At 43.6% G+C, this 26,178-nt stretch overlaps 1 protein-coding gene across 2 annotated transcripts; it reads right to left on the bottom strand.

Moving 5' to 3' along the window:
* Positions 1-1,992: 1,992 nt before the first annotated feature.
* On the bottom strand, positions 1,993-25,204 carry LOC130119466 (NACHT, LRR and PYD domains-containing protein 12-like). Of its 2 annotated transcripts, XM_056287972.1 has the most exons (12): positions 25,096-25,204; positions 21,682-22,005; positions 21,173-21,207; positions 20,132-20,374; positions 17,916-19,797; positions 17,531-17,704; positions 15,641-15,808; positions 12,233-12,406; positions 9,531-9,704; positions 7,682-7,855; positions 4,420-4,469; positions 1,993-4,089 (listed from the first exon to the last, which is right to left on the bottom strand). In XM_056287972.1, the coding sequence occupies exons 2-12, from the start codon at positions 21,969-21,971 to the stop codon at positions 3,575-3,577; spliced, it is 3,879 nt and encodes a 1,292-aa protein (XP_056143947.1). In that variant the 5' UTR covers positions 21,972-22,005; positions 25,096-25,204; the 3' UTR covers positions 1,993-3,574. The 2 variants fall into 2 exon arrangements, with proteins under 2 accessions (XP_056143947.1, XP_056143948.1); XM_056287973.1 differs by lacking the exon at positions 4,420-4,469 and having other exon boundaries at positions 3,948-4,089.
* Between the last annotated feature and the right edge of the window lie 974 nt (positions 25,205-26,178).

Here is a 26,178-nt window from a genome sequence, read left to right as displayed (position 1 = left end):
CGTAGCACTGCTAGCATTAGCTCGTTTAGCTAACTTCTAAATGCAGTTACACAATACATAAAAATAACGCCTCATAACGAACTCAAATTACACAGTCACTCTACACACATACCTGTGGGCCTTCCAGCTAGGTGCTGAATAAAAAATGCTAAACAATATTCTTCACGAACAGTCCTTGGCTTTCTCAGGGCACGCGAACGTCAGCCATTTTAACTTTCCTTCTCGTTTCTGCCGTCAACTTGCGCACGCGCAGTAGCGTACAGAGGAGACCGTATCAGTGTTTTTCACAATAAAAGGTGTGGAAACAATAAAAGTGCAATTCACTATAAAATCAAATCTGGTACACGGCACTCTATAACAAATTCAATAGCATATAAGTCTAATAAACAAAGCGCCATATAATAATCTCAATAACTTGTCTTAATAATGTCAAATATAATATAAAGTGATATTGGTCATTTACACGGGGCATCCGGGTAGCGTAGCGGTCTGTTCTGTTGCCTACCAACACGGGGATCCCGGTTCGAATCCACGTGTTGCCTCCGGCTTGGTCGGGCGTCCCTACGGACACAATTGGCCGTGTATGTGGGTGGGAAGCCGGATGTGGGTATGTGTCCTGGTCGCTGCGCTAGCGCCGCCGCTGGTTGGTCAGGGCGCCTGTTTGGGCGGGGGGGGACTGGGGGGTAATAGTGTGATCCTCCCACGTGCTGTGTCGAAACTCCTCACTGTCAGGTGAAAAGAAGCGGCTGGCGACTCCACATGTATGGGAGGAGGCATGTGGTGGTCTGCAGCCCTCCCCAGATCAGCAGAGGGGGTGGAGCAGCGACCGGGACGGCTCGGAAGAGTGGGGTAATTGGCCGGGTACAACTGGGGAGAAAAAACCGGGGGAGGGGGGGGGGTGTAGAACCTGATAATGTAATAAATTCCCAATAATGTAATAACCCCGATAATGTAATAAAAATCTGCTCTTGAGTCCATTGAAAATGCAATTAAACCTGATAATGTAATAAAGTGCATGTCCCAATAATGTAATAAACTTTTTACCAATAATGTAATAATGTGTTACATTAACGGGACGTTATTAGGGTTAGGGTTAGCTATGATATATAGTTTATTACATTATCGGGAAATGCACTTTATTACATTATCAGGAAGTTATTACATTATCAGGTTTTATTGCATTTTCAATGGCCTCAAGTGCATTTTTTACTACATTATCAGGGTTATTACATTATCAGAGTTATTACATTATCGGGGATTTATTACATTATCGGGGTTATTACATTATCGGGGGATTTATTACATTATCGGGGGGTTATTACATTATCGGGGGGATTTATTACATTATCAGGGTTATTACATTATCGGGGATTTATTACATTATCAGGTTCTACAGGGGTCCAAAAAGATTTTTTTTTTAAATACAGACCTCCCAAGACAGCACACGCGCGTGCACACACACACACACACACACACACACACACACACACACACACACACACACACACACACACACACACACACACAGAGAAGGGTCTAATTAGAGCAGGCAGCAGAAGAGGTAGAGTTAAGGGGGGAAAAAAAGAGGTACGGGGAAAAATGGTCAAGTCAAGTCAATTTTATTTGTATAGCCCAATATCACAACATCAGAAGATATAAGAAAAGTGATTAGGTTAAACATAATGTATTTTTACCAGCACCTTCCATGAAATTCACATTCTCAAAAAGTCCTTTACTTGTTTTTATTTCAGTTCATGTGGTGGTAACAACTCGACATTCTTTAAACAGATGGTCGACTTTTGATATTCCCTTAATTGTGTGTGTGTGTTATTTTGATTTTCTCTACTCATGGTCTCTGGATATCACATTGCTAGCTGTACAGTCCACACAACTTGTAATCGGTTATTGTTTCTCGGTGTATGACAAGTGAGACCGTCCTCCACCAAAAAAAAACGACCCCATAGGTCGTTTGTACAAGCAGCTCATTACGACCTATTTACGCCTGTCTATGAGGTGTTGTAAAAAGGATGTCGACCAGTAAATAAAATCCCACAGTGCACAGAGGCGAAACGTATCCGTGGCATATCTCCTGCCGCCGGTAGGGGCGCTAATGTAGGAAACGAGGGAAATTCAAATTTAGTTCTCTATTCTGACCCTTCAACGTGCTTATAAAACTGGCTGTTCAACAGGCACAGCTCTTACACAATTGACAGACGATTAGCTAAAACAAAATGACAGTAAATTATTAGTTGGAACAGTGCTGTTGGATTTTAGCACCGCTTTTGGTATCGTCGCCCATGAACTGCTACCTATAAAACTAGCTGCAAGACTAGCTGGAAAATGGATGGATGGATGGATGGATGGGTGGGTGGGTGGGTGGGTATACGACCTATGTGGTCATATGGGTTGGAGGACTTTTAGAGGTACAGTGAGGTAGCTCAGCAGTCGATCAGTAGAAAGTAGTGCAGAGTGATAGGTGGATTTTCTTTTTTTTTTTCATTTAATTTTGGTTCAGTTTCAGAAATACTGATGGACCCCCTTTTCATTTTTACTACAACATGTGAAATTTTTGATAAAAATCTATGCATCATTTGACTGACGATTGCATATAAAGGTCTGAATACACTCAGCATGCAGTCAAGTTTAGCCCATTTTTACAAGCATTGTGTAAACAAAACAATTCCTGAATCAAAATGACTTAAAAACTCAAGTTTAGTCAGCAATCGACACATTCAGTCTATCATAGAAAGCTCATGCCATCAATTTGTGAATGGAAAAAAATAACCAATGCCCAATTCCACCGGAGATTGGAGGGCCTCCTGCAGCCACTCTATTTCTAATAGTGCTTCATGTGAACTAGAAAATGGTGCACACGATTATAGTCATGGTTTAAACTGTGATGAGGAGCTGTGTTGGATGTCTTGTGGTTAGCACGGTCGCCTCACAGCAAGAAGGTCCTAGGTTCAAACCCCGGGGTAGTCCAACCTTGAGGGTCATCCAGGGTCGTCCTCTATGTGGAGTTTACATGTTCTCCCCGTGTCTGTGTGGGTTTCCTCCGGGTGCTCCGGTTTCCTCCCACCGTGTAAAGTCATGTAGGTCAGGCGAATTGGCCGTACTAATTGTCCTTAGGTGTGAATCTGTGTGTCGGCCCTGTGATGGCCTGGCGGCCTGTCCAGGGTGTCTCCCTGCCTGCCGCCCAATGACTGCCGGGATAGGCTCCAGCATCCCACGACCCTGAGAGCAGGATAAGCAGCTTGGATAATGGACGGATGGATGGCTTTTAAAACTAGAGTTTCCAGCAGGCTGGATGCTGCATGACGTATTGCTGCACTCCAGTCAATGGTGCCAAGCTCAAAAAAGAAACGTACCTAAGTGGAGTTTTAATGTTTCTAATGATGGAACAAAATGCGATCAATTTGATTTTTAGATACCAACATTTCGGTTAATCACTCAGCACTAGTAGAAAGCAGCAATAATGGCAACAACTGACCCAGTCAGTCACCCACAGGTCACTATATTTGCTAAAAACCTCTTCATCTACAAAAAGAACTCTAGTTATGGCTGAAAAGGTGAGTTAGTCTAATTTGCAGAGACGGATCATTCCCTCCACATAAACAGCCGGATAGAGTGGTTCGGTGAAAGTGGTTTGCATGGTGTACAGGAAGGTAATGTCAGGGTCAACTTTAAATAAGGACAAAATACCCTTTGACCAGTCCAGATATATTCCTATCTTACGGGATTCAGTAGAAGGGATTCGAATAAAAAACTCATTGTGTTTAAAAGTTCCATCAAATGACCAGCACCAGGACTTCTGGTTACATCCAAGCTGATAGTCACAGGATGAGTCTCCCGTCCTGCCCATGCTTTTGTATGCCACGCCGACCCCATCGTAGGATGAAGAATAGTCCATCTCCCAGTAATGGCGATCTCTCAGAGCCTCTCTGCAGAGCACCTGTGAACGGTCAAATCTCTCTGGATGATCTGGATATGTTTGCTTCAAGGAATCCGCGCTCTCCACCATCTTGTTGTCTTCGGACAAAGTCAGATTGTTGGCCACTGTGTTGGGGTCAAAGGTGAGATCACAGGCATCTGCAGGTGACACATGGAGAGAACAGTCAAGTCTGGTATGTGTTTATGTGATGCACTCATTTTCAATCACAATCCCTTGTTTCCATGACAAGGTTGGTATAATAAAGTTACCCCTCATAATTTTTCCTATATAAAAAAATTTTTAACGAAGTGATCTGAAAATATATCATCGCTTGTGTCACTTATATAATGCGCTAAGAAAGTATTAACATCTGCAGAATGAATCGGATCAGGTGGTTGTGTTCTTTACTGTTGGCATTGGCTGAACATAATTGAAATGTTGAATTATACGACAACATCGTGGTTTCATGGTGAGTAAGTGTATTTTACACTGTCTCAGCAGCGTCAAGTCGACCCAGTGCTCCTCATTATGCTCCACGCTGTAAGACAGAGGCAGGACAAAAAAAGAGAAAAAACATAACTCACTGGTCCAGATTCATTTGAATCAAGTTAGTAACACAAGTTTTTCCAAATAGTCCTGGAACACTTGAACTGGTATAGAATAGAATAGAACATCATAGCATAGCATCGAATAGAAACTAATTGAATAGAACAGATTTTTTTCAAAGGGAACTTCATATGTACTTCCAAGTTTGGATCAGATATACTTATAGATTACATGAAAAAAATGTTATTATTATTATTATTATTATGCAAATACTAATGGTTTAATCTAACATATTAGTACTGTTTTACTTTTATACGTAAATATATTAACATACTATATTGCTGATAATGATATACGATACTCCTTACATACTGTGTTCTAATTCTATACCACTATACTAATGCTATTGCTCTATGCTGTTATTTTATTAAGTTATACTAATTTACAATAACATCTTAAAAAAAAGTAATCAGCTTGAAAGAACCACCACAGTTAAATATGTTATACTAATATATACTAATCCATCCATTTTCCGACCCGCTTATCCTGCTCTCAGGGTCGCGGGAATGCTGGAGCCTATCTCAGCAATCATTGGGTGGCAGGCAGGGAGACACCCTGGACAGGCCGCCAGACTGTCACACAGGGCCGACATACACACACACACACACACACACACACACCTAGGGACAATTTAGTACGGCCAATCCACCTGACCTACATGTCTTCGGACTGTAGGAGGAAATCGGACCCCCCCGGAGGAAACCCACAGAAACACGGGGAGAACACGCAAACTCCACACAGGACGACCTGGGATGACCCCCAAGGTTGGACTACCCTGGGGCTCAAACCCAGGACGTTCTTACTGTGAGGCGGCCGCACTAACCACTGTGCCACCGTGCCGCCAATATATACTAATATACTGATAAAGACTAACAAATTATTATTAACGTAATATACCAATATATTATTATGTATACTTTTGTGCTAAAATATCATATTAATATACGATATTACTAATATTTTACTGTGACTAATATACTATATTCCTTACATAATAACACTAACTAATATATCTTACTAATGCTATTATACTATGGCATTGCACTAATTAGCTTATACTAAAATACTGTTACAATATGCTTTTCTAATGCTGCACTTATACTTTCATACTATTAAAGCTGCTTGAGGAAGTTTCTGTTCAATAGCTGTGGACGTCATGTACGATTCCCGAAAGTCTGTTTCATTTCGTAACAAAACAATCTCGGCGAGAGAATTGTAAACACTAATGGCAATTAAAATAACTTTATTTATTTTAGCAGTTTTCTTAAACAATGTTACAACGTGCTTTACAAAGAAATAAAACCAGACAAGGCATAGAACCATCCTAAAAACCAACCTAAAAACCGCCCTTGGGCGCTAGGATCTGTGGGTTTTAGTGGCATGTACAACTGAGTGTCATCGGCATAAAAATGGTAGAGCATATCGTGATTCTGAATGACCTGGCCAAGGGGCAGCGTTTATATAGAAAAGAGAAGGGGGCCAAGAACTGAGCCTTGAAGGACACCACAACTCAATTTAGCCATCAAGAAGGTTGAGTTACCCAGAACAACAGAAAAAGTTCTGTTGGTGAGGTAAGAGCGTAATAAGCTAAGAGACGAGCCCTTGATGCCAACCCAAGTTTGTAAGCGATGTAAGAGGATTATGTGATCGACTTTGTCAAAGGCAGCACTTAAGTCTCAAAGAACTACAATCGAGCAGTCACCTCTCTGCAGTCAGCAGTAGGTCATTAGTGACCTTAACTAGAGCTGTCTCAGTACTATGAGGTACTCTAAAATCAGACTGTAAACTGTTAAAAACACTATTAGTGTTCATAGAATAAATCAATTGAGAAGAAATTACGCTCTCCAGAACGTTAGATAGAAAAAAGAACATTTGGAGATTGGTCTTTAGTTACTTAGAGACAGGGGATCTAAATTAGGTTTCTTCAGCAATGGGTGAACAATGGTGTGCTGAAAACTGCCTGGAAAAGAACCAGAGGCCAGAGAATTATTAAGAATTTGCAGAATAACAGGGCTGATGGTTGAAAATACCTCCCTCAGCAGCTTAGTGGGAATGATCTCTAAGATGCTGGAGGAGGAGTTCATATGGGAGACTGTACTCTCCAACACTGAAATTGTAATTGGTTGAAACTGCTTAAAAGAGTTGTCTGTGAATGTTCTCATTCATCCAGGTCATGGTTATCCAAAGGAATTGAATCAAGTGCAACTGGACTTGGTATATATCCGTGAAGACGTTTCGCCTCTCATCCAAGAGGCTTCATCAGTTCGTGCCTTTATGACTCCAACCACTACACAAGCAGATGGCCCAACACAGAAGGCCAATCTCCTCAGGACAAGACTCAGCAGTTTATCTACACCTAAAGGAGAAGACACACTCCTTCGAGGACAGCAACGTACACATTTTGGACAGGGGAGATAGATGGTTTGAAAGAGGGGTGAAGGAAACCACCTATGCGAAACTGGAAAAACCATCCCTCAACAGGAGGAGGTCTGCGACACCACCTATCTCCCACTTACAATGCCGTCCTTTCATCTCTACCCAGGAGACTCAAGAAGCTTAGCCTCCAAGAACAACAGTCTGTCACTAACGGCTCCAACGACTCATGACCACTGAATGGAGCACTAACGAAGTCGAAACTAACACCCTCAACGACCGTCGCTACTTAATGTCGGATCACAAAGAGCCATGCACATCAATAGCTCTGATAGCGACTCCAAAAAGGGTAAATATCTGAGTTTCATCACCAGCCAGTCAGACTAGCTTGGTCTAGTCAGAAAGGCACGAACTGATGAAGCCTCTTGGATGAGAGGCGAAACGTCTTGACGGATATATGCTTAAAAGAGGCAGAATTAGAATGGGGAATGGAATGAATGCAAGAGCCTGGTTGGATTTGGGACCTGATATTCTCCACCTTATTTACAAATTTCAATATTCTACCATAAATGATCTCCTCATGCAGCTTTAAAATGGATTTTGGCCTCATCTCTTCTATCTACTGTCACGAAGACAACCTTCATAGCATAACAACAGGTTACCTGCATTTATTCAAAAACCGTAACTCAAAAGACTATTGTGGAAGATGAGGAGCTATGTTCAAAGATACATGAGTTGGCTAGAAAGAAAAACAGGAATTGGAAATCTAACTTGAGTTTCTGCAGACTGCAGCTTGCATCCTGAAGTCTCTCTGTCAGCAGTTTCTCCCCATGGTGTCCTGGGTGGTTGAAGCTCAGGTCCAGATCCATCAGGGTGCAGCGTTTAGACTTCAGTACAGACGCCAGCTCGCCACATCCCACCTCAGTCACTTTGCAGAATGAAAGCCTGCGAATATCCAAACAGTCACCATTTGCAGCTGACGTCCTCATCCAGACTGACTCACACTGACTGAGCAAAGATTCAGCATTTTGCTCGACTTCAACCCAAATATGACAGTTTAAAGTCTCTTTGTTATAATGCTGTAGTTGTTGTAATAGTTTCGTTTTTTTTAAACTTTAATTCTTTGTTGTTGATTCTAAAACACTTTAAACTGTCTTTACTGTATTTTTTCTACTTGTGATTGTTCTGTCTGTTTTCTTTTTAATGGAAAGCACTTTGAGCTCCATTTCATGTATGAAAGATGCTGCATAAATAAAGTTTGTTATTATCAAAGAACAAAATGGAGATTGTAGGTGTTGGACCAGGGACCTTCCAGTTCTAAGACTAAGATAGTGAGATTTATTTAACAATGCAGTACTGATTCTGTTGTTGAGTTTGGTGTTACTGAGAAACAGTAATATGTAAAATATAAACACAGTGTAATTCACTGAATTTCTTTTTACATTGGGTCTGAAGTATGCAAGGCCTTTAATGCTAATAATTACAATAAACAAACCATCCATGCTACCACAGTCGTATGTAAGCACTGCTTGTATAATAAATGTATGGGTTCCTTCTCCCCCCTTCCTCCACCTATTCAAATGCATTTAGTAACAAAAGAATAGATTTGACGAATCTTGAAATAGTTTACGGGTAAAATACACAGTATTATCACATGTGCATAAATTCGAATCATACTTGTTATTTAACACACAGTTTAGGAGGTTGCATGCCAAATTATTGATTACAAGACTGTATAATTATTGCAAGGGGATGCAAAAGCTGTTCTAAGTTATCTTTTTATTTCCCTCTTTCATTTCATCCCTGAGGATGTATGTAGACTATTTTTTGGTGAAAATTAAAATATTTTAACATGTTGAGAGCACTGGACTTAGGCTTGGTTGTCAGTAAATATAACAATAGCATCTGTATCTTCACACCAGTGTCCCACTGCATGTAATGTGTGTATGTATGAAGTATGAAGTAGTGCCCGTGTACCAGTATGTGATTTCATGATGTGGCACCAAATTTCTTTATGCAGCGCATCTGTCTATTTATCTATCTAGCAAAGTCCATGCAGCCAGAGCTTCCCAGAGACATATGATGAATTGACATTACCCTATAGGACAGAGGACATAAGTCAATTCCAAACTGCTGATGGAAACTTGTCAACCATCAAAGTAGACTTTTCTCAAAATTGACTCTTCCCAGAGAGTCAGTTAGGCAGGGCGGATCATAAACCGCGTTTCCATCCAAGTGTTTTTATGCCAAACTTTGTCGGTATGAATCGAAAAGGCTTTACTTGAAGTCCCACTTGAAGCAGATAGATGTTTTATTTGATAAAAGAAATACAGTAAACAAATTTTGCTAATAAAATAATGAAATGCAAATAGAATTTAACCGAATGATCAGCCGTTTCTTGATTTGAACTTCATGTAGGGAATGGTGAATGGTAACAGATACAGGCGGAGACATGGCCAACTGTGTCTGTAGGGACGCCTGACCAAGCCAGAGGTAACACGGGGATTCAAACCGACAATCCCCTTGTTGGTAGGCAACGGAATAGTAGACCGCCACGCTATCCGGACACATATGACTATAGTTAAACCTGAGTTTAGGAAAACGTCTTTGCTGGACTGACCTCAGTGCATTTAATTTACAGTGTGGACTCATCATCCCGGTGCAGAGCAGCTTCACCCCGGAGTCTCTCAGCTGGTTGTGAGACAGGTCCAGCTCTCTCAGGTGAGAAGGAGCCGAGCTGAAGACCAAAGCCAGCATCTTACAACTGTCTTCACTGAGGTCGTTGAACCTGAGCCTGAGTGATGGATCAGAATCGCGTCAGTTTTATAAAGCCAAGTAAATTTGCACATACAGGAGGTGGGTTTGCAAATACAGATTATATTAGATTAGATTAGATGATACAAAACAAGCAAAATCATAAAAATGTGACAGAAGCAAAAGAAGAAGAAAAAAAGGAAAATGATAAAACGGTTTTATGGACACCGGTGGCTGATTTCTCATATGTTGTACACATCTGACTGTAGAAGATGAGAATAAGAGCATCATCACATTGTTGACATTGAGGTATTCCATCAGAAATATGATGACATTTGATTTTGTCTATATCACCCTGTCCTAGTTTGTACCCAGTTCTGCTCGTGTTGTCGCTATCGCTTTGCTTTGCCCTCTGAAATCTAAATGAAATGTGTATGTGCCACTTGATGTAATCCTGCGCGGTAGAGGCCAAACAACTATGTAGAGATGAAAGTTAATTGCTTCAATCAGCAGACTGTGTACCACCATTATGAAAATGCAGAGATTTCACATCCAAGACACTTCTAATGTCTGAAAACTTCCCACTTCCAGACCTGCTGCCTTAATCCCTTAATGGTCTCTGGTGGCATTTTGGGCTAATGTGAATCATCGAATACTACTGCTATTATTATTATGCCCACTTTTAGTTAGATACCATTCTTGTTGGTGTCTACTTTTGTGCCCTCCTCCTACCTGCAATAGACATGTTATGCTCTTATGGCGATGCTATGTCTGTTATACTGATATGTGTCAACGTAAATCTACTTTGTACTTTAATTCTCATTCCCTGCCTCTTGATGATCTTGGTAAGACACACACAACACCAAATGCACTCGACATGGACTCTTGGCTATGATACAATTACTATGTAGCAAATGTACTACTATTGCTACTTCATTTAGTACTACTATTATATGATTACCATGTAGCAGCAAGTGTGGTACTACTACAAATAATTAATATAGTACCACTATCATATAATTGGTATATTGCAAATGTACTATGACTACTAATTCATATGGTACTCAGTTTGTCCAACTTAAAAATTAGAGAGCACAGTCCTTTCCTGTTACTACCGGTGTTCCCCAGGGCTTTGTATTGGGACCCCTCCTATTTATCATTTGCCTATTACCTCTTGGCCACCTTTTTAGGAAATCTGGCATTCAATTTCACTGCTATGCGGATGACACCCAGCTTTATCTATCTACCAAGCCTACCTCCACTCTTCCGCCCACTTCCCTTTCTGACTGCTAACTAGAAATTAAATTCTGGTTTTCATACCACGTCCTCAAACTTAGTAGTGATAAAACTGAGATCCTCCTAGTCGGTACTAAATCTACTTTGGCTAAACCTGATAGTTTTTCTCTGACTATTGACAATTCTCTAGTTCCTCCATCGCCTCAGGTTAAGAGTCTGGGTGTCATTTTTGACAGCACATTATCTTTTGAAGCTCACATCAACAATGTTACTCGGCCTGCATACTTCCACCTATGCCATATTAATCATCTTCGCCCATCACTTACACCTAAGAGCACCGCCATACTCATTCACACCCTGGTTACATCCCGTATTGAGTACTGCAATTCTATCCTCTTTGGTCTTCCCCTCGTGTCTTCATAAACTTCAGTCGGCCCAGAATTCAGCTGCCCGTGTCATTACCAGAACTCCTTCCATAGATCATATCACTCCTGTTCTTTAGCAACTCCATTTTCCATCCATGTTAAATATCATATTGACTTCAAGATCCTGCTTCTCACCTTTAAGGCCCTTAATAACCTAGCTCCTTCATATTTTTCTGAAGTCCTTCATATCTACACGCCCTCCCGCACTCTCAGATCCTCTTCTGCTCTGCAACTCACTACACCATTGGCCCGCTTGAATACCACGGGGTCTAGAGCCTTCAGTCATTCTGCCCCCTGCTTATGGAACTCTCTCCCAGAAGACATTTGCAACACTGACTCTCTCTTTCAACCTTCAAATCCCATCTCAAAACGCACCTTTTCAGACTGGCATATTCAGTCTGATCCATGCTTCATTGAGTGTTGTGCAGATGATGATTTTATACTTATCTGTTGTATTAACTTGTCTACCCTGCTTTGTTTTGATTTTATGCTGTCTGATACAGTGCTACTTGTTTTTTTTTTAACTGTGTTCTGTAAGGGGTCCTCGAGTGCTCTGAAAGGCGCCCACAAATAAAATGTATTATTGTTATTATTATTACTACTATGCTGTGATTACTACTTAGTGCTCTGTGATGCCACTTGGTAACATTCAAACTTAGCTGCTAATGGCTGACTCTTGTAAGTTGTTTTGGATAAAAGCATCTGCTTAAAAGAGTCAGTGTAAATGCAGCCAAAAAACTGACTTTGAGAAAATATACTATAAAAAATAAAAGTCAAGTGAACTAGAATCGACACACAGGACAAGTCAGAGAGATCAGTAGACAAAGAATTTAGATGATGTTATCTAAATGACCTTCATTCTAGCTGTATCTGCAGTTTGGCTTGTTGCGGGGGGCGATTGTCTCACCTCAGTACCTCCAGCCGACAAGTGGTACTCATCAGCCCCACAGAGAGGCTCTCCATCTTTGAGTCATTTAACTCCGCATAACTCAGGTCCAACTCCATCAGGGAATAAGCATCAGATGTGAGCACTGACTGCAACTCCTGACAGATTTGTGCAGGTATGACGTTATGTCTCAATCTTGGGAGGTCAGAACACAACAGCATGTCAAAAAAACAGAAAAGTATAGCTTTTGTAACTTTTGATTTCCAAGTCATCGTATGGAATGTTTAAATATGCTAGTGTAAACCTAATAGTTAATGAAAGATTTGTAGTGCCTAACCAAAAATGCAGGAGTAAACCCTAGTGTAATACCATGATTTGCATCCAGGTATTTTATGACTATTTTTTGTCTATTTTATTATTATAATTATTTTATTATTACTAAAATTAGTTTATTGTATAAACGTAAAGAAAAGAACTGTAATGTTTATTTCATCTGTGTTCTAATTTATATGAATGCATTTTTTTTATTTCCACTAGTGGATTTGAGTATATCGGATGCTCCTGTATTGTATCCAAGTGTATTTTTTTTCTGTAGTGAACAATGACGTGCTTGAAAATTCAAAGTTAATTTTAGTTGAAATTATAAAGTTTTTGTTGGGCTTGTTGGCTTTTATCTCTCTGTCAGTGTGGATGGGTGTGTCCCAGAGGATGGTGACATCATTGTTCTCTGTGGCCGTTTTTCTCCGTCATCTTGATCTTGTAACTCCTGCAGATCTTCCAGTGCAGGTATGCTGCTGCCTCCTTGTGCCTGTACATGTATTCGGTCTTTGCCAGTTCCGGGCAGCCTGAGACAATGTGGTCGATGGTTTCTTCATACATTCAACAGATTCTGCATTTTGGATCTGTTCCATCTTTGACGATGCGATGGTGATAGGATCTGGTTGCCAGGCTCTGGTCTTGTGCAGCGATTATCGGGCCCTCCGTCTCTGCTTTCAGTCTGGTGCTCCTCAGCCACTGGTGTGTCTTTTGTTGGTCCACGTCTGCGTCTTTCATTCTTTTTGGGTACTTCCTGTTCATTGCTTTGTCCTCCCAGGTTTTTTGCAGTTGCTGCTTCACTGGTTTGGCGTAGATGATAGTTACCTCATTTTCTGTTTGTGGGGTTTCTGGGACATTATTATTATTATTATGGGCAGCATGGTAGCGCAGTGGTTAGCGCAGTCATCTCACAGCAAGAAGGTCCTGGGTTCGAGCCCTGGGGTAGTCCAACCTTGGTGGGTCATCCTCAATGTGGAGTTTGCATGTTCTCCCCGTGTCTGCGTGGGTTTTCTCCGGGGGCTCCGGTTTCCTCCCACAGTCCAAAAACATGTAGGTCAGGTGAATTGGCCGTACTAATTTTTCCCTAGGTATGAATGGGTGTGTGTGTGTGTGTGGGCCCCTGTGATGGCCTGGCGGCCTGTCCAGGGCGTCTTCCCACCTGCTGCCCAATGACTGCTGGGATAAACTCCAGCATCCCCGCGACCCTGAGAGCAGGATAAGCGGTTCAGATAATGGATGGATGGATGGGTGGATTATTATTATTATTATTATCATTATTATTATTATTGTTATTATTATGGCTGCTAATAGAGCATTATCCCTAAAACATGGAAAATCGTGGCTGTTTCCCTTAAAGACACTGTTGTGACCTTGTTTTGGGGAAAAAGTTAGCTAGCTGTATGCTAACCGTTAGCCGTTAGTTGTCAGGGAATCATTAAATAGAACACTTCAGCAATGTCTGTGGATTTAACTTAATGGGATGGGTTTTTTTCCCCCTTTTTTTGGTAATTTATTTTATTTTTGTGCCCCGAGGAGTTTATTACTCTCACCGTTGGCATTTGTTTTGAGCTCCAATGCATGTGCGTGCCTACAAACTATTTACATTTTTGAATAGACGTCTTAGGAAACTAAGTGTACTCACATATAATACACAGATACTCAATATAAATTCAATTATATTTCAATTCGGTCCCCAAATGGACATGAATTGGGTCATCATTATATATATACATTTTTTTTGTTTGTATGGTTTTTATATGTTTATTCATTGTTGTATTCAGGGATGTTATAGGTTTTAAGTTGTCTATTGCTACACGACAATGATAATTTATTATATTGAATTCATTACTGATGATACATTTGACCTAAAACTAAGTCATTATGTGGCTGTTTATTTGACTCGGTCAGAAGCAGGGGCGTAACCACGGGTGGGCCTGGCCTGTCACAGGCCCACCCATTTCAAGCCCAGGCCCACCCAATCACGCTGGCTTACAAGCACGTAGGCCGGCCCCTTTTACGTACGTAGAACTGCAAAATCTGAGCGCGCATACCGTCACGCTCTGTATTTTTCACTGCTGCTAACTAGCCAATAGCCAACAGTTAGCCATAACTTATGGAATGGCGAAACAAAGTTCAATCTTCCGCTTTTTTAAAAAGCCACGGATGGAGGAGGAGGAAAGCACAACTGCTCCAGCACCGACTGAGCCGCCCAATGAGAGTGAGATACCGCCGGAGAGAACGACAGAGGAGGCTACAGCTTCTCCGTTGCAGGCAGCTTCTCTGACGTTTTCCCAAACATTGACAGACTGTTAAGGGCAATGATCACCATTCCCCTGACTTCATGTACTGTTGAAAGACTCTTCTCCACTACAGGCTGTATCAAAACATGTCTAAGATCTTCCATGCTAACTGCACGCCTCACCAATCTATCCCTGTTGTCCTTTGAAAGGGAACTTACTGACTCTTTGGACTATGATGAAATAATCTCGATCTTCAACGCTCGCCTTCGGCGTGTACACATTGTGCTGTAAAACGTGTACTATAGGCCTATAGCTTACATGTTGTATCATGATCTTTTAGACCGAGTCGGGCTGTTTTCCTCAGTGATGTTTAAATGGTTGTGCAGAGCCTGGCGAGAATGACTGGGGTGGTATTTGTTTAAGTGGGTTTTTATTAAAGTTTTAGTATGTTTCTTGGTCACGTACTAAAAACCTGTGTTATGTGTTTACTGCTGTAATGTGTTCGAATTTGCGTCTTGTTTGAAGGATTATTGCTGGAAAATTTTGGCCCACCCATTTTCACTCAGGCCCACCTATAAAAAATATTCCTGGTTACGCCACTGGTCAGAAGAACTAATTTTGATGAGATAATAATGTTTTGGATTTTTTTCCATATCGACGATATTGGTAGCTTATAATAAATAGGCGAGCAAACCTTGACCTTCACGTTTTTTAGGAAAAGAACATTACCTTGGCACCTGCAGTGTCTCAGTAACAAAGAAATCTGGATATTTATAACAACACTCCCAAGTACTGAATAAATTTCATGAATTGATGTGGATACAGTGAAACTATTGATTTTTAATCGTAAAACTTTAATAATGTTTAGACTGACCTTAGTTTCTCCAATTTAGGACTCCTTAGCGCCGCATGGAGCACAGGTTGCAACCCGCTCCCCAGCAGCTTACTGCTCAGCTCCAGCTCCCTCAGTCTGGAGATGATGGACAGAACAGCTTCTGCCAAAGTTTCACAAAGCTCCTTTGAGAGTCCTTCTCCAGAGAGGCTGTATATAAATTCAGGTGACAAAATCAGGTTAATGTGGTTTTCACAGCTAATATCTCTTTTGCCATGAAGAAATCATGGACATTACAATTTCATTATTAAAACATTGCCCCCCCCCCGGGACTAAACTTCACGCTTTAGCTTTCTCTGTTGTAATTCCTTTAAGTTTCCATAAATGCACCAAACCACACGACTTGTCAAATCAAATCAACTGCATTTCCTGCAATGATAACATAACAAAGACAAAAAGTGATCATATGTTCACTATGATGGCTTACCTAGCACCAGTTTCAAGTCAATTTTAGTACTGCACTGAAATGAAGGGCAATCAATGGCTGTCTGGAAGTTAGGAAAAACTAATTCAAATGTTTGTAAACCAAATTATGCTTTGGAACATGGTCAGAAGTAACGTAAAATACACCTACTACTACTACTTTCGGCTGTTCCTGTTAGTAATGTAAAATACACAGATCAGCCAAAACATTAAACCACCTGCCTAGTATTGTGTAGGTCCTCCTCGGGTTGCCAAAACAGCTCTGATCCATTGAGGCATGGACTCCACAAGACCTCTGAAGGTGTCCTCTGGTATCTAGCACCAAGACGTTGACAGCAGATTGTAAGGTGCAAGGTGGGGCCTCCATGGATCGGACTTGTTTTTCCAGCCCATCCCGCGGATGCTCAATTGGACTGAGATCCTGGGAATTTGGAGGCCAAGACAACGCCTTGAACTTGAATTGCTATAAAGCCCCTTGAGGCAAATTTGTAATTTGTGATATTGGGCTATACAAATTAAACTGACTTGACTAACTCTTTGTCATGTTCCTCAAATCATTCCTGAACAAATTTTGCAGTGTGGCAGGGTGCATTATCCTGCTGAAAGAGGCCACTGCCATCAGGGAATACCGTTGCTATGAAGGGGTGTACCTGGTCTGCAACAATGTTCAGGTAGGTGGTACATATCAAAGTAACATCCACATGAATGCCAGGACCCAAGGTTTCCCAGCAAAACATTTGCCAGAGCATCACACTGCCTCCGCCAGCTTGCTTTCTTCCCATAGTGCATCCTGGTGCCACCTCTTCCCCAGGTAAACAATGCACACTGATTGGTCTGTGGCTATGCAGCCCCATACGTATGTAGCAAGCTGAAATGCACTGTGTGTACTGGCACCTGTCTATCATAGCCAGCATTAACTTTTTCAGCAATTTGAGCTACAGTAGCTCTTCTGGGGGAATGGACCAGACGGGCTAGCCCTCACTCCCCACGCGCATCAATGAGCCTTGACGCCCATGACCCTGTCACTGGTTCACCAGTTGTCCTTCTTTGGACCACTTTTAATAGGTACTGACCACTGCATACTGGGAACACCCCGGTACAAGACCTGCCATTTTGCTGTCTAGTCGTCACAATTTGGCCCTTGTCAAAGTTACTCAGATCCTTACACAATTTTTGCCAATTTTTCCTGCTTCCAACACATCAACTTCAAGAACTGACTGTTCACTTGCTGCCTAATATATCCCACCCCTTGACAGGTGCCATTGTAACGAGATAATCTTATTCACTTACTTGTCAGTGGTTTTAATGTTTTGGCTGTTTGGTGTATACACCATTTGTAGTAAATGAGCTAATTCATGCAAACAAAACAAAACAGTGAGCTCCATTAATTAGTTTGATTGCCCATAAAAAAAATAAAATCAGGAGATAGTTACATTTGAGATAACAAACCTCAGAGCCTCCAGTTTGCAGTGGGGGTTCATAAGCCCATCTGTGAGGAATGTGATGCTCTGGTCTAGAAAGACGTTATTTGTTAGGTGCAGTTCTGTTAGAGATGAGTTTGGTTGTCGAAGAGCTGAGGCAATTGTTTCGGTGAACCAATCATTTAGCCACACCCCTGAGATTCTGCAGAAAGAAACCCATCCAATAAGTTTTAGCATGACTTTTAAATGACTTGAAATCAAACTCAGATACTTCTAAATTAAACAAAATAAGGATAAAATAATTAGTTGCCACCTGTAAGCATCCTCAAGTGGTGTTCAACCAAATGATTCTTGCTTTATATCAGAAAAAAATCTAGAACGTATATGATTAAGTGTCATAAAAGTAAACTTACATTGCTTTTTTGCAGTTCCTCACGGCTGGAAGAAGCCTAAAAACACCTCTCAAAGTTGACCTGTACTTTCTCAGGTCTAATTCGTCTATTGGCTCTACTGACATGAGTATTGTGTCGGCAAGAGCTGAGCAAAGAAGAGGAGAGAGAGCTTTCTTGTGATTTGACAGCAGACACTCCCGAATGTCATCGTGGAGAGAGCTGTCTTTTAGCTCCATAAAGCAGTGGACAAGGTTCAGACATCTTTCAGGTGAGCGGTCGTACACGTCGATTTCTTTCAGAGTACTTTTGATTTCCTCAACAACTTCTGAGTGCTTCTCTGTCTGCTCGAGAAGACCTTGAAGCAGCCTCTGCGTTGATTCCAGAGACAATCCAATAAGAAACCGGATAAACATATCCATGCCACCAGTTTTTCTATCAGTTGCATTTGCTATCGAAATCTCGCAAAACTCATCCAAAGTGAGCTTGATGGGTTCCTCATCCAAGATTGATTCCAGCGTTTCTTCAGACCCTTTCGTTAGGAAAGTCCTGAGGCTTGGAGAGTCAATTTTCTTAACTGCATAACTGTGGTATACAAAGAGAGCAGCAAAATACTCCTGAATGGTCAGATGCACAAAGCAGTACACCTTCTTCTTATAGAAAACACACTCTTCTTTCAGTATTTCTGTACACAAACCGCAGTTAACCCCAACTTTCCTGATGTCAATGCCGTAGTTGGTCAGATCGTCTTCATAAAACAGGATGCTGCTTCTTTCCAGGTGTTCAAAGGCCATGCGACCTAATTTCAGGATGAAATCTTTGCTCGGACTCAAGATCTTCTGTATCTCTGACTCATTCCGGCTGTTGTCATACTTCTCATCAGAGAGCTTTATTTGGATGAGGAGGAAGTGTGTATACATCTCAGTCAGAGTCGTGGGTATTTTCATAACATCGCTCTCTACTTTTGTCTTGCCACTTTTACACAAGTGTTGAAGAACTTGAGCTGAAATCCAGCAGAAAATAGGTATGTGGCACATAATGTAAAAGCTCCTTGACATTTTGATGTGGCTGATGATTCTCTCTGCAATGTTCTCGTCTTTTATCCTCCTCCTGAAGTACTCTTCTTTCTGTGAGTCACTGAACCCTTGGACCTCAGTCCATTGGTCTATAAGCCTGCGAGGGATGCGGCTAGCCGCTCCAGGTCTTGAAGTTATCCAGAGGAAAGCAGATGGAAGCAGATCTCTTCTAATGAGGTTCGTCAGCAGAACATCCACTGATGCTTCTCTGGTGACTTCGTTTAACATTTTGGTTTCACTGAAATCTAATTCCAGTTGGCTTTCATCCAGACCATCAAATATGAACAACACTTTGTGGTCAGCAAGTATTTGTACTGTGATGTCTTTAAGATTTTGGTAGAAGTATTTCACAAGTGTTTGAAGACTAAATTGATCATTTTTGATCAGATTTATTCCCCTAAATGATAGCATGAAAATAAAGTCAAAGTCCTGATTGGTTCTTTCCTCTGCCCAGTCGAGGATGAACTTCCTCACCGAGACGGTTTTTCCAATGCCAGCAATTCCTTTTGTCATCACAGTTTTGACTGTTTTCTCATATGTGCTGTCTTGCCCATGCAAGACTTTATTTCCTGTCTCAGTTTTGAAGATGTCATTGCAATCAATTTTAGTACTGTCACTTGGTTGAGTCCTTGACTTCGCCTCAATGTCCCATATCTCATGCTCTTCATTGACCTGCTCACTTTCTCCCTGTATGATGTGAAGCTCTGTGTAAATATGGTCAAGTAATTCTTTCTCTTGAGCATTGTCCGCTGTGCCTTCAAACATAAATCTGAACTCCTCCCTTAGATGTGCTTTGTGCTGTTTGATCATTCTCCTGATAACTTTGTCCACTGCATTGAAAGAGTTAGAGACAGAGAGAGAAAAAAATAGCTGTCAAAACAAGATTAGGCTGCTTGTTGTATAAAAGATGGTGCAAATCATTATCTGTGGAAAATAAGATTTATGAGCTTCTTGCAACAACAAAATGCTTAGTCAGATTAGATACGGTAATTGTTAAATAACAATAAAGAATAGTGCTTAGAGAATTGGCTTTGCCTTCCCATCATAATTCATTCCTTTACTCTTCCATCACCGCTACAACAGTAAAATAATCGAATGTCATCAGCTCAGTAAAACACAAATCATTCTTTGTTCTGCATCAAGTAATTCAAAGGGAATCAGTACTTTCACAAATGTCCGGCTTGTTTTTCTGTAGGAGTCTGTAGAAGGCAGATTTGACTTGATCCCCTCCAGCATTTAACGCCTCGTAAAGCTTCCGCATCTGGTCTTGGCTGGTCCCGGCAGTTTTGATGTTAGAGTAAAACTCTCTGTGGATCATCTTCCTCTTCAGCAGTTCATCTGCTATGGGCATCACTAAGGTCATGCTCTGAATGAGATTTGGTCTGTTGTTGTCCACCCAGCAAGCTTCTGCATGGAGATAAAACATATTCTCACAGTTGCTATTGCGGTAATTCATCTAGTTGTACCTCTTGTGCCAAGTCCCAGTTTCCTGTATCTATCCTGAATCAAGCATCATCAGGACTAGGGATGCTTTTTTTTTTTTTTTGGCTTTGTCCTCCTCTTTTCCTCCCCAACTCTTTTCCTCCCCAACTGTACTTGGCCAGTTACCCCACTCTTCCTGGTCTCTGCTCCACCCCCTCTGCCGATCCGGGGAGGGCTGCAGACTACCACATGCCTCCTCCCATACATGTGAGTTGCCAGCCGCTTCTTTTCACCTGACAGTCGGTGCGTTTACACACACAGCTTAAGCTGAACTACGGTTATAGCTCAATTAGGCCATGTAACTGGACTACTGCTGTTGTCCCAGTATACAAGAACTGGGGGAGAATCGATTTATTGATGGAGTATGTCCGACCCCGGTACGGTAGGCGGCGATATGCCCCCTTTCAGCTGGTTGATTTTTTTTGTTTTTGTGGATTTTTCCTCCTTTTTCTCCCCAATTTTACCCCGCCAATTAGCCCACTCTTCCGAGCTGTCCCGGTCGCTGCTCCACCCCCTCCACCCCCAATTGTGTCTGTAGGGACACCTGACCAAACCGGAGGTACCCGGATGCCCCTGGCACAGAAATTTTAAAGGATCTAGAGCTTTTAACATATCAATTTGCCATGCTCAACCTTTTCTTCACATATATACATTTTATATATACTACATATATATATATATATAAAAACAACTTTTAGTACAAATGGGTTGCTTTTGTTTCACCTTCCATAACTGTGTCTGCTTCTTCATGGCAGGGACTGAAAAAGAAACATTGTTTTAGTTTGTTATGGGCCAAAAACCAGCTCTTGAGTTATTTCTTGCCTCCCCCATACTCCCCCCCCCTTACTCTCTATATTTCTAGGTTCATTTAAATCTGAGGCATGCATGAGGACCAAGCACTTTCACCGTCAGTGGTTCCATGGAAAACGAAGGAATGACCTTTTCCCTTCTTGGCTTTAGAGCCATGTATGCTGAAAGGTAGTTGAATTTCCTTGTTCAAAGCAGAATAAATCAGCACACCTCCATTACATTACCTGCCGCAAAACACACCGGCCGCCAAAAAGGCTTTGTGCATTGTCGAGCTCAAGTTCGTGGAACAGAACTTGTGGGTTTTACAGTACTTCTGTTAGCAGCACCGAGACACAACTTAGTTTAACTTGCATGTGTGAAGATCTTCAAAGTGAGTCATGGCAAACATTGTGAATTAGTACTTTTAAGGAAGTGAACCTTACCTTGAGTCACTGTGTCTACATGCACTGACCGCATTTTTCTTTTTACCCCTCTCCTCACTCGGTTTCTCCTCTTTTGCTTCTTTTTTTCTTCCATCCTCCCCCCGACTAAAATACCCCTGCTCTTCACGTCTCCTCTCTCCTGTAGTTACAGAGGGCCCTGCTTGAGGGTCGGGGCCCTTTTCCTCTCCACCACCTGTTGCGGGGCTCTCGGGTTTTCTGGCTGCGGATTTGTGGTCCTCCTCCCTGCTCTCTACCTTTCTTTTCCTGAGTGTGGTGCATTGGCTCCCCATCGTGTCATTTCTCCAGTCCCAAAGGAGGCAGAATCTGTCAGGTAGAAAGCGTCTACATGTGGTCATAGAGTTTTCTCACAGCTCTAGTGCTGTGCAGTTTCATACATCGGCGCGAGGCCCGGTCAGGGGCTCGTGGTTGTCGAGCGTCTCAGAATTACGCCCAGCGTCTCGTCTCAGAAGTGTCCGCACACTGTTGGGAATGCATACAGAAAACGTCTAGAGAGGTGTTTCTAGAAGTTGAAATGACACGTTGCTATAGCTCGGAGCAAAAAAAGGCAACAAGGGACTGGACACTGGTTGTTTTTTAATTCCCCCCCCCTTTGTCTCCGCTATTTTACTCGGCTAATTACCTTGTTCTCCGAGTGTCCCGGTCGCTGCTCCCCCCCCCTCTGCTGATCCGGGGAGGGCTGCAGACCACCACATGCCTCCTCCGGTACATGTGGAGTCGCCAGCCGCTTCTTTTCACCTGACAGTGAGGAGTTTCGCCAGGGGGACGTAGCACGTGGGAAGATCCCCCCCAGTTCCTCCTCCCCCATGAATAGGCACCCTGACCGATCGGAGGAGGCGCTAGTGCAGCGAGCAGGACACCTACCCACATCCGGCTCCCCACCCGCAGACACGAGCTATTGTGTCCGTAGGAACGCCTGACCAAGCCGGAGGAAACACGGGGATTCGAACCGGCGTCCCCTGTGTTGGTAGGCAACGGAATAGACTGCTGCGCCACCTGGACGCCTGTTGCAGTTCAATTAAACAAGTCCCCCCGTATTTGCACTTAAGACGCATCTCGTTTGTACCCATAAAGGTGATCATCGTAAGTCAGGAAGCACACACCTAACTAACTGCTGAGCTCTTCGTCTTTTGAAAGTGAAATAAAGCCCAAATCCAAGTCAAACAGCAAACAAGTGCCCTGTCCCTTGCTTCACTTTTGCACTTTTTTACCCCCCCTCCTCCCCCCTCTCTTTTCTCCCCAATTGTATTGTAGCCGGCCAGTTACCCCACTCTTTCGAGACGTCCCAGTTACTGCTCCACCCCTCTGCCGATCCCGGGGGGGGGGGGCTGCAGACTACCACATGCCTCCTCCGATACACGTGTAGTCGCCAGCCGCCTCTTTTTACCTGACAGTGAGGAGCTTTGCCAGGGGGGACGTAGCGCGTGGGAGGATCACGCTATTCCCCCCAGTTGCCCCCCCCAGTCCCCCCCGAAAGGCGACCTGAGGAGGGGGACCAGGACACACACCCACATCCGGCTGCCCACCCGCAGACACGGCCAATTGTGTCTGTAGGGGCGCCCGACCAAGCCGGAGGTAACGCGGGGATTCGATCCAGCGATCAACGTTACACTTGATAAGCATTTTTCTGCTTTGCCTCTGGACCTTTTCTATACGTATTTTCAGCAGTGTACATCTCGTTCAGTACGTGGACTACTCTTGGAGATCTATGCACCTGTGAAAAACGGTTGATCCTCCTGGTCTGTGTTTGGCACAACAGTGACGCGGAGTAGTGGTATGGCCACGAATCCCACGGGAGCCAGTATGCGTAATTGCTCTGTATTGTAACGTGCACGGATAAGAAGACACGCTGGCCGCTGGCTCGCGGGTCTGATCCTTTAGTCCAGCGGTCAGCGATGTCTCCTGCGGTGCGGGCGATGCGGGTTCGCTTCCCGGCCGCGGCACTTCCTGTGGTTGCGTTGTCCCCCGAATTCGCTACAGTATACTAATCCAATAACGACCAGGGAAAATGAGGCCGTTTACAGGGTTGGTCCCTCGTGATGTTCCCATACTCTGAGACAATAACACCCCCATACACACCGCCAGACATAGTCAAGAGTCTGACCAACACCGGGATAACGTGAAACCACCCATTCGCCAAATCTAAACCTCGCTGAAGCTTAATGGGAAGTTCTGGAGAACAGTGGTCCAACATCCCACAGCACACATCTCATCGGGACTGTATTGTTAAGTTTATTACTATTATTGTTGTATTCCAGCATACTTGATTTTTGCCTGGTTTCGTGCTTCCCCTGTACAGTAGGCTCCGTCGTAGCGACCGGGGGAGGCGGTGGGTCCGACTGTCGGCGGCGCTGCGCTGCGCTGCGCTGCGCCGGGGGAGCGCATGCAGGGACCCATGGGACTGTTAATGTTCGACTTGATTGTGGTACATTGTTGCGTGTTCGGGTGTCGTGTTCACGTTGGGGTGTGTTGTTGGTCGGGGGCAGAGGTGGAAAAACCCGGTCCAGAAAGTAAAAACCCTAACTGTGTCTTTACTCCACCCATGTACTAAACCATCAGATTGCACTGACTAGTTTCCCAAATTAGCTGGTTTAATACATGGATGGAGTAAAGACACGGTTAGGGTTTTTACTTTCTGGACCGGGTTTTTCCACCTCTGGTCGGGGGGCTTGACTCGGGACTGGGTTGAGAGGACGGCCACCGACTGACTGGCTGACCTTAGGCCCGTGACTGATGTCGCCGGTTGTGACACGGGGGAGGTGGGGGGGGGCGCATCGTTGTGTTGTGGTCTGTTCTGGCACACGTGTACAGCAAAGAGCAGCCCCGTGGTCGTGCGGTGTGTTTGCGAGTTTTAAAGTAAATAAAGTAAATATCTCTGCCCCTCGCATGCGCATTTTGTCACGCTGCCTTTTCGATGGACGGCTGAGTCAAAGTCGAGCCCGCGGCGTTGTCCCTCTTTTATTTGCGCGGCTCCGTTGTTTTGCGGGACTATTTGGCAGCTCCGCGCGTAAAGGCGAGGATGGAGCGCACGACGCGGCGGTTACGCGGCGGTCTCCGGCGAGTTAACGGCGGAAGGTTCTCGGCGGTGTTTGACAAAAACTACGGCGCGGATTCCGGCAAGACCCGTCGAAGCCGCCCCGTTACTTTTGTCAGACCCGCTTTTCCGAGTCGTCGGCGGAAAGAAAGCCCCGGTCCGGATCGACCGGGACTCCCGTCCACAACTTTTTCTTTTCTTTTAAGTGTTTTTGGAAATATTCCCTGAAAGTACCCAAGTTAAAACTTCACCCGCGGTTACGCTTCGCGGCATCCCGTCCGCGTCCACGCACACGATTACAGTCCCGGCGTTGTTAGTGACGCAGGGTTTGGCTGTTAAAGTTTTTATTATTATTATTTTACCTTTTCTCCTGTGGCGAGACCGCAGCAGCGGAAGTGAACTGACCGCTCCCTATCCGCCCGCGCTTGTTCTCATCATCCGAGAAAAAAAATGGCAGACTGAAATAAGGTGCGCGCGCGGATGCAGCTGTGTTCGTCATGCGACTGACTGCTGCTAAGAAAAAAATGGCAGACGGTAGTTGAGGGCGGTCCCAGGGAAGTGTGTGTGTGTGTGTGCGTCTGTTTATTCTCATGCAACTGACTACTGCTGAGGAAATTTGGCAGGGCGGTCCCAGGGAAGTGTGTGTGCGGGAGGGGGGGGGGCGGGTGCGCTGTGTGTGCCTTGGTTCAACTGATAACGGCAAAAAAATAAATACAAATGGCAGATAAGGAGCCAGGGCTTAAAGGCAGACATTAATATGCTTTTTGTATTTTTTTTTAACATCCTCCAGTCCTGTAAGCATCCTTGGCAGTCACTCGGGGTCGGCTATGATTGTCATTCTTGTCCTTGTGGATCTTCAGGTGGGCACAGAGGCCGATCCTGGAGCTGCATATTTTGGGGCAATATGGACAAGGGTGTGAAGAAGTAGTTGAGGATGGGGTTTGGGCCTTTCTGGTAACTCGTTCCTTTCTTAGTCTGTGCTTGTTTTCAGCAGTACAGTGGAGGTCATGGTTGTAGTGCTCAGCGCCCTCACGGACAGCCAGTCTCCAGGCCTCCCTGTTTTTTTGCTGCTTGCTCCCAGGCGTTTAGGTCGTTACCAAACGGTTTGATGTGGACCTTGACGTTGTCTTTATATCGCTTCTTTTGTCCTCCCGGGGCATGGCATCCTGTCACGAGGTGAGAGTGAAGGACTGCTTTCGGGAGGCGAGAATCAGACATGTGGAGGACATGACCAGTCCATCTCAGCTGATGTTGTGCGATGGTGGCAGTTATAGTAGGCATGTTGGCCTCCTCAGGGACACTGAAGTTGGTGCACTTATCCCCCCAGCTGATCTTAAGGATCTTCCTGAGGCATCCCTGTTGGTATGCCTCGAATGCCTTCAGGTGCCTGCTATATGTGGTCCAGGTTTCTGACCTATACAGAAGGGTGGGCAGCACTGCCACTT

This window comes from Lampris incognitus, chromosome 10 (assembly GCF_029633865.1).
Source record: "Lampris incognitus isolate fLamInc1 chromosome 10, fLamInc1.hap2, whole genome shotgun sequence".
Lineage (NCBI taxonomy): Eukaryota > Metazoa > Chordata > Actinopteri > Lampriformes > Lampridae > Lampris > Lampris incognitus.
The sequence above is the reverse complement of the archived record's forward strand: the minus strand, read 5'-3'. Positions and strand labels throughout refer to the sequence as shown.